Genomic DNA, 8994 nt, shown 5'->3' with positions numbered 1-8994 from the left:
CGCTGCCCGCCGAGCGGAGAGAGATGCTCCCCAAGGCAGAGTCCAGCGACCACATCTCGGCCTGGGCGGGCTCCTCACCCAGGGCCGCCGGCCTGCCCAAAGCCATCTCCAGCGAGTTCATCGCCAGCGTGCGGGTGGGCCTGTCCAAGCCTGCGGCTCTCTCCAAACCAGAGCCAGACGAGCTCTCCCTCTTCGGAAGGTCCCTCGGCGTGCCAAGCTCCAGTGACTCCTGTGATGCGCTTCTCAGCTACTCAGGAAGGGTCCCAGAGGATGGTGTATTCCGGTGAGCGGGTGTTGCTGTGGGGGGTGAGCAGCGGGGAGCGATGCTGGGCCGAAGCTGCCCTTGCTGTGAAGCAGCAAGCAAAGCCTCTTGTGGGCTGGAGTTGCCCCTTTCTTCCTGTTGTGGATGGGGTTCAGATGGAGGAGATTTGGGGTGAGGGCATGGCGGGGGGGGAGGATGCCCAGTGCTCGCTGTCCATACAGGCAGCATTCAGGGGAGCGGGTGCTGTGTGGGGTGGAGTGTCAGAGGCACAGGCTATGGAGTGGGTGCCATCTGTCCCTTCTGTGCCTGAGCTCTGGAAATAATTTGGCACTACCTTCCCTTGCTGTTGAAACGTGTCCCCTGTGACTGAGGCTCGTTCTAGCATGGCTGAAAGAGCCCGCGGGCTACTGATGCATGCTGCGTAATGGTATTAATGTGTTGTGACTGATGGTGGCTTTGCGCTGGTGAAGGACACTGCTGCAGGGCTTGCAGCACTGCTGTCACATGCAATGCCCTGGCCTTCACGGCTGGCTGTGCTCTGGGGCAGACTCTGGGGACTCCAGGTCCTTTTTCCCAGGAGCCCAAAGGATGTGGGATTTCTGAGGAAGGGAGGGGAAGCAGTTTTATGGGGACACCCTGTCTCGCAGGTTGCCTGCTGTGCCAGCCTGCCTGTGTCAGTCGGCGGTAACGAAAACGAGGGCTCTTTGTGCTGGTTTCTAGAACTTCACTGGAGCTTGCTGTGCACTGAGGTGCAGATCCTGGGGGAATTTAGAGGCAAGGACCCACCTCCCTCAAACAGGAGTTGTATGGACCTGATGTATGTGTCCTGGCTAAGCTTCAGCTTGTGGCCACTTGTGTTGCAGGCAGAGAGCTTCCTTGGTGGAGCTGAGGGCTGACTTGGGCAGGGGGGACAGGGAACACCTCTGAGTCCCAGTGTTAGCCTGTTCTTCCTTTGTCCTCCCAAGCATCACAGTGGTCACCTGGAACGTGGGCACAGCCATGCCCCCAAATGATGTGACATCCCTGCTGCACCTCAACACGGGCGAGACAAATGATGCGGACGTGATTGCCATTGGGTAAGAGGTTGAGGTGCAGGGCCCTGCCCTGCCACATCCCTTTTTGGGGGATCCCCATAGCCCTGGGTGGTGGGGAGTGGAAGACCTACAGCCCCAGCCTCCCTGGGGCATGGTTAGCAGAGATGTGTGTGCCCTACAAGCGGTAAAATATCCGAAAAGGTGATGGAGAATCAGCCCCTAGTAAAATGGGAGTGCTAAGAGGAATGGAAACCCTTGAATCCTGAGTAGCCTTGAAAAGGCTCAAAGAGCCTGTAGCTGGCTATGCCATGCAGGCCAGGCCTCAGCCAGTGCTGCTCTTGCTGTGAGCCCTGGCAGGCCTGGGGTCAGGTCTGTAGAGGTATTTAACTTGTCTGCTAGAGTCCTGTGGGAGTGTTTTCCTCATCTCAGCTTTTGCCCATGGTATGCTGGCCTCAAGGGCACAAATCTGCTGTTTTCTCACAGCTGGATTGGCTCTGTGCCCGTAGCAACACTTAACTGCTGGCAAGGCAGTGCTGCGTCGGTGTGGCTTTATTGGTGTGGCTGGCGATGCAAGCTCTGCCAGAGTCTAAGGGGAAACTGGCCTCTCGAGGTTTGCAGTGGTGTGTGTGGATTCCTTTTAAGACCAGGGACACGCTGCCTTTGCACAGGGAGTGAGAAGCAGCCTCTGCCCATGGGCACAGGGCAGAAGATCTGGATCTGTCTCCAGGAGGCCCCTAGGCACTCCCCAGTGCTCCTTGCCCCAGGGAGGAAGCGATGTAAAGCTGAGGCTGCTGGAGCTACAGTGCTGTGTGGGAACAAGCCTTCTGGTCCCCTCAGACTTGCAGACCAGCAGGATGGGGCTATGGAGCCTGGATGGCTGGGGTAGGGGGTATAGCTGACAGCAAGGGACTTGCTCTGATTGTGTCCTAGCTGGGGCAGGTTGTCCTGCTGCTCCCCACCTTCAGGGCATCTCTGCCTGGCTGCGTCCTTCCTCTGACCTGTGTCTTTGTGCCCTGAGCACTTGATATTTTTGGGCAAGACATTTCCTGATTCTGCCATTCTCTGTGGATGTTCTCCTTCCCTCTCTTCACTAATTGCTGAGCCAGGAGGAGCACTATTAACCTTGTTTGCTGCTGCTCTGAGCTTGGTGGCTAGGATGCATCTGTACACCCTGTGCTGAAGTACTGGTGAGGCTTGGCTTCTCTGTAGAAACAAGTGCCACTGAAATGTCCCATAAGTCCCTCTAGGTGAAAGAGATAAGCTTCAGACTACTGCCCAGCCCTGTGCAGCTGAACTTCTCATGTTTTAAAAAGGGCCAAGGCCTTGTGGGTTCAGGGCCACTTATGCCTTCTGCTAGCACATGGCCCAGCATCTCTGGAGCAAGGATATGACTGGTTTGTGCTCTAAATCCAGGGTCGTGCCCTGGCCCCTCTCCCAAGGAGCTCTTGCTATCTGGGGCACAGACACCTTTCCTGGTGTGGCTGAGGGGCCTGTCCCTTTCCTTCCAGGCTTCAAGAGGTGAACTCTAAGATAAACAAGCGCCTGAAGGATGCCCTCTTCACAGATCAGTGGAGTGAGCTCTTCATGGATGTGCTGAGCCCGTTCCATTTTGTCCTGGTAAGGAGGTCCCAAAGGGGCTGGGCAGCTGGTGTTCCCTTTCTGCCTGCCAGGCAGGTGGACCACGGGGAGGGAGAGTTGGACTGCAGGGATGGAGGGAGGAGGTGCGGTGGGAGAGCAGATTGGAGGGACAGACTGCTGGAGGGACAGCCTGCAGCTACGCAAGCAGCATGTGGAGGCTGAGCTGAGGGTTAGCAGTGCGTCTTCCCAATGTGCTGTCTAGCTTGTGCCATCTTGCTCCCTTTCTTGCACCTTAGACTTCCCCTGTGGTGCTTTGGAGACCCTTCTTGTTGCCTGCTGCATTGCACCAGGGTGAGGAGGTGAATGTAGGAACAAGCCTGTGCTTCTGGCCAGCAGCCTGTGGGTCCCAGGGCACGTTCTGCTCCCCAGGGCACTTGCCCCAGAGCATACATGAGCCTTAGCATTGCTGGGCTTATCTTGGCTGTCAGTATTCAGGAAGGTGTGCATAGATCTCTGAACTAAATATGCTGTTAGTCATCTGCAAGATGGAGGGCATGCAGAGGATGGAGGTGCTACCCCTGTGGCCTGGAGGCGGGGGAAACTGTCCTCTGCCCCCATGGGCTCTGCTGTGGCTACCATCCTGCTTCATCCCCTGCTCCCATTCCAGGTCAGCACAGTGCGGATGCAAGGTGTGATCCTACTAGTATTTGCTAAGTACTACCACCTCCCCTTCCTGCAGGACATCCAGACAGACTGCACCAGGACGGGGCTGGGAGGCTACTGGGTGAGTGTGGCCCTGGGGGAGGTGGCAAGGGGCTGGCTTCCCGAGGAGTCATGGGATCCTCTCGGTGCAGGGAAACAAGGGTGGGGTGAGCATTCGTCTCTCCATCTTCGGCCACATGGTCTGCTTCCTGAACTGCCACCTGCCAGCGCATCTGGAGAAGGCGGAGCAACGCAAGGAGGACTTTGCCACCATACTGCACATGCAGCAGTTCGAGGGGCGTGTGGCCAATGGCATCCTGGACCATGAGTGCGTACCCCACCACCTTGCTCCCCAGTCTGGGCCAGGGCTCTGGTGCCAGCCCCTGTCCTTGACCACCTCCTGATAGGGTCTGGGGTCTGCCCTCTGAATCCCAGCACAGCTTGGAGATGGGCTCTTTCCTGCAGAGCTGCACAATTGTCCTGTGGCCTAGTAGGGACCTAGCATGATACTATAGGTGTTAAGAAGGGTCCTTGGTCTCCTTCGGGGTGCATCCAGACCTGATGCAGCTCCTGCCATACTGATTGCTGTTGGGGTTTGGGACTGGTGTGGTGGAGGGCCCAGCTCTGCCCCAGTGTCTTAGCTGTGTGGTCTGACTCTGGTAGGTGCCTCAGGGTGGTAATTTCCACCCTCAATTTCTGCGTGGGGAGTCAGGCCTGTTTCGTTAATGGTGCTTGGTCCTACCTGAGGAATCCCAGCAGGGCTTGCAGCTGGCCAAGCTGTCAGCTGAGTGCTGACCTGCACTGGTGCTTGTGAGAGCACCTGTGCTGCAGGATGAGGCTGCCCATAGGCTGAGGACATTTTGCCCCTGCTGTGCTGCCCGCTCCAGTAGCCTCAGCCCTTCCAGCCCGTTGCTCTCCCTCCCACCCACAGCCTGGTGTTCTGGTTTGGGGACCTCAACTTCCGCATCGAGAGCCTTGACATCCGCTTTGTGAAGTATGCCATCGACAGCAACATCCTGAGTCAGCTCTGGGAGAAGGACCAGGTGAGAGGGATGGGCGTGCTGCCAGGCCTCAGCTGGGGCCTGAATGGCATTCGGCTCTTGCCAAAACTGCCTGTGCAGTTGTGGGACAGGGCGTGTCCCCCTTGCTGCCCATGAGGCACAAAGGACCCTGGCTTTCCTGGCTCTATGGGGAAGGGACAGCACAGTCCCAGGGTGGTCTTTATGGGAGCTGGGCACACGCTTCCTTTATCAGTGTCCTAGGAAGAGCTGGGGGAATTGGGTCTATGGACTTGCTCTTGCATGGCATGGACAAACGCTGAGAGCTGTGTGGGGCTGGCAGCAATGGGGCAGGGATGACTGTGTACTGGGAGTGGAGAGGCACTGGGGGCTTGCAGAGCGGTCTGGCCTTGGGGGATGGTGTGCTTCCTGACCTACTCTCTTTCTCACAGCTGAACATTGCCAAGAGCACCTGGCCTGTCCTCAGTGGCTTTCAGGAGGGACCCCTGAACTTCCCACCCACCTTCAAGTTTGACGTGGGCACCAACAAGTACGACAGCAGGTAGGAGAGCCGAGCTCAAGTGTGCTGGGCCTGGGAGCGGGTAGCAGGACTGATGGATGCGGGAGTGGTGGGGCTCAGAGCCGGGGCAGGGGATGATGCTGGTGTGGATGGACGGGGGGAGCCAGGCTGGGGCAGGCAAGGGCTGGACTGGGGACAATGGGCTGGGACACAACTGTTGTGCTGGTGCCAGTGCAGGTCTGTTCCTGCAGCCGCACTGAGCTGTGTGCCAAGACAAGCAGCATCCCCTGCCTGCGTGTGCCATAGTGCCACGGGGAGGCAGTTTGGGGTGGAGCTCACTGCCCCCTGCCAGGCAAGAGATGCCCCTCTGTGCCCTGCAGTGCCAAGAAGCGAAAACCTGCCTGGACTGACCGCATCCTTTGGAAGATCAAATCTCCCAGTGTTGGGATTGGTGTGGGCGGGCGGCGGCCCAGCCGGGGCATCCTGTCGGTGAGCCAGCTCTGCTACTGCAGCCACATGGAGTACACCATCAGTGACCACAAGCCAGTAGCTGCCATCTTTGCAGTGCAGGTGAACACCGTCCAGGGCCGCACAGGCAGGAGCTGCGGGGGTGAGAAGCCCAGCTAGTGTGAGCAGTGTATGATGGGGTGTGCAGGGCTTACTTTTTGTTTGGCAAACTCAGCTGTCTTGCCACCATGGCTGGGGGCTGCTGTTGGTGTATGTGTGAGGGCCCAGCCCTAGATGGGTGTCCTGGGCAGCAGGAGCAGCTCTTTGGCATGTGTGTGCTCACCATGTATGTGTTTCTGACAGTTTGCTTCCAAGGCAGACAAGCCCCCGGTTGAGATTTATGTGGCTGATGAGTGGAACAGGCCTGAGCAAGCAGTTGTCAGGTACAAGATGGCTGCTGGCTTCCACCGGAGCTCCTGGGACTGGATAGGACTCTACCGGGTAGGGTCTTGGGGGCTGTTGGGGCTGGAGGGCATGGGGAAGCACTGCACAGCACCATAGGGTCCCTTCTGAGCTACCCCCCCACCTGAAGACATGGGTGCATGGCATGGACCTGTGCTCTCTCTTCCCCTGGGAGGCCCTTGCAGTTAGCAGCAGGATTTGGTCCTTCAGGAGGCTCAGATCCAGCAGTTCCCTCTTCCTCCTGGTCTGTGGACCTCACAGGGTCCAAAGCCCAGCACTCCTGGGGGTCTGGGGGCCAGGGCACTGCTGGGTGGGTGCAAGGCAGGTCTTGGTGCCCCTGTGCAAGGAGAGGGGGCTGAGTAAGAGGTGAGCTAAGGCTGGGTGTGGCTGATAGTGCTGAGCAGGGCTGATGTTCCCCCACTCACCGGTGTTCTCCTATGTACATGCACACAGGTGGGCTTTCGGCATCCTAAAGACTATGTCTCCTATGTCTGGGCCAGGAGTGATGATGGAGAGCGCTGCCTAGAGAAGCAACTGTGTGCACAGGTGAGCTGGGGCCAGCCCTGCTGTCTTGCTGGGCATGTGTGCCCCATTGTTGGGGGGACAATGGACCCTTACCGCTTTATGCTGAGCCTTGGGCAGGCCTACTCTGCTGGCACTGGGATTTCTGCTCTTAGCTGGGGCTGCAGGTGGGATGGGGCAACTCAGGTTCCAGCCCTGGTGCCCATCAGCTGTCTCTGGGCTGCAGGTGATGTTCTCAGAGGAGGCGCTGCCCAAGGGGAAGGGCGAGTACATCCTTGGATACTACAGCAACACCTCCAGCAGCATTGCTGGTGTGACTGAGCCCTTCCAGGTCAGCATGGCCAACAGGCGAGAGTGAAGGGCTGAGGGAGGCAGGGGGGGGATGTGTGTAGGGGTGCTTGGCTGGAGGTGGCCAGCTGCTGTGGTGCCCCCCAGCCAGTTGTGAGGATCAGCCAGCAGTGCTGATGCAGGGGTGCAGATCTCCTTGCCCAGGTCGGAGGAAGGCAGCAGCCCTACGGACAGCTCAGGCAGCAGCTCAGAAGAAGAGGATGACAGCACACTTGTCCTGCTGGCCCCCAAATCCCGTAGCCCCAGCCCAGGCAAGATGAAACGGCACCGGAGCAGAAGCCCCAGCCTGGCCAAGTTCCAGGGCCTCATCCTGCGGCCATCGAGCCGGGACAGGGGTGCAAGCCGCAGCCCTTCACCCCAGAGCCGACGAGGCCTCCCTGGGGACATTCCTGCCATCCATCTGCCCGAGGAGGAGCTGGGGTGCCATGGAGCCAAAGCCAAGGAGCCAGGGCGGGCAGCTGACAGCCAGGAGGGCACCTCCTTCTACCAGACTGTGCAGGAGCAGGGTGGCCCCCGGCGCATCTCTGCTGACAACCCACTGGCTCGGGCCAACCCCAGGAACCTGGGCCTGCTGCCCACGCTCCGCCTGGAGATGATAGACCAGGCCATGGGCCAGCAGAGGGAGAGTGCGGACCAGGCCTACCCCTGCCCAAGGATGAGCCCCACCAGGCCCCTGGCCTGCAGCACCTCCACAAAGGAGGGGAGCAGCCCCCAGGAGCTGGACAGCCATAGCTGTGCCATGGGCCACTGATGGCCCCCTCCCTCCTCCCTGTAGTGTGCTTGCTGTGTGCTTTCCTCTGCCACTGTCCTGCTGAGACGCCCCACTCCCTTATTTATTGCAGTGACTCCTCACCCCTGTTGTGTGCCTGGCAGGTAGGGGCCTCCCCCAGCCTGAGGTGCTGCCCTGGTAGGGCTGGGAAGTGGCACAGGGGAGGGCAAGGCTGGTCTAGGGCAGTGAGGGGGGAAACTCCTTGTGAAATTCAAAGTGCAAGACACTTTAGTCCTACAGGAGTGCTGGCCTCGCACCTGAGGTGGGACGGGCCAGGGCAGGGCTCTGGCAGTAATGGTGATGGGTATAGGGTGAGGACCACGCCAGGGGACCCCTGAGATTGAAGCTTGCTGCTACCACTGTGCCTCAGCCTTGGATGTAGTGCAAGCAACAAAATAAACCATCCTGCCCATCCCAGCTGCACTGTGCTTACTGGAGGGGGAGCAGGATCAGCTCCTGGGGTGGGGGCCACAGCACAAACAGGGGGCAGCAGGCTGAGCCCCAGCACCACACTCTGTGCCCCGACCACCCTTTATTTATCTTCTGCTGCCCACAGGGACTGGCCCCTCCCCAAGGCAAAGCCCCTGGCTGCTGTCCCCACCCCTCGCTCCAGGGCTGAGAGCCAGCAGCAGCCCCCAGCCCTCTGTGGGCCCTGCCCACCTGCATCCCCTCTCCCCTGTCTGGGGAAGGGAGCCAGGACCACATCACAACTGCTCAGGCCACCCAGCTGAAGGGGCACAAATCCAGGGATGGTGAGGCCCTGCCATCCACTCTGCCTGGGGTTCCAGTGCCCAGAGCATCTCCCCTGCTCCTGGGCACAAGCGGGAAGGAAGATGGTGAGTTTCCCTTTTCCCCTTGCTTTGATGGTGCTCACAGATTGCAGCCCCCTGCAGCCACAGCTTCTTAAGAGGCTTCTCAGTCCCTCTGCCTGCCCCTGCTCAAGCTGTGGCCCCCCCCCGGCTCCATGCAGTCATGCCAGCAGCCATGCTCAGTGCCATCCTTTGTCTCAAGGACCAGAAATCAAGCAGCTCCACTCCGTAGCTGCTGCACAGCACATCTTCCTCCCCATGCAAAGCAGTGCTTCTTGGGCATCATCAGGGCACTGTATGGTGCAGAGCATCTGGCTCCTGTCCCAAGGCCAGCCGCAGGCATTGCTCATAGAGGGTGCCACCACTGTCCTGTGTCTTCCAGTCTGGATGCTTGGCCTTGGACGTCACATGTGGACGACCCCAGCGCCTCAGGGTCTTCTTGAGATGCTGTGCAGGTACTAGCACAGCCCGGGTTGCTGTGATACAGCTGCCAGAGAAGCAAAGCTGTGAGCATCGGTGTAATGCTGCAGCACTGACATCTGT

At 59.2% G+C, this 8994-nt stretch overlaps 1 protein-coding gene across 1 annotated transcript; it reads left to right on the top strand.

Annotated features, from left to right (window-relative positions):
• Positions 1-23: 23 nt before the first annotated feature.
• Positions 24-7624, top strand: INPP5J (inositol polyphosphate-5-phosphatase J). Its single transcript, XM_010282944.1, has 12 exons — positions 24-283; positions 1228-1338; positions 2805-2913; positions 3542-3658; positions 3729-3904; positions 4508-4619; positions 5027-5136; positions 5475-5664; positions 5905-6042; positions 6457-6549; positions 6752-6856; positions 7004-7624. Exons 1-12 carry the CDS (start codon positions 24-26, stop codon positions 7622-7624), a joined length of 2142 nt encoding a protein of 713 aa, XP_010281246.1.
• Positions 7625-8994: the final 1370 nt, after the last annotated feature.

This window comes from Phaethon lepturus, unplaced genomic scaffold, assembly GCF_000687285.1.
Source record: "Phaethon lepturus isolate BGI_N335 unplaced genomic scaffold, ASM68728v1 scaffold28822, whole genome shotgun sequence".
Lineage (NCBI taxonomy): Eukaryota > Metazoa > Chordata > Aves > Phaethontiformes > Phaethontidae > Phaethon > Phaethon lepturus.
This window is presented reverse-complemented; position numbering and strand designations above follow the sequence as displayed.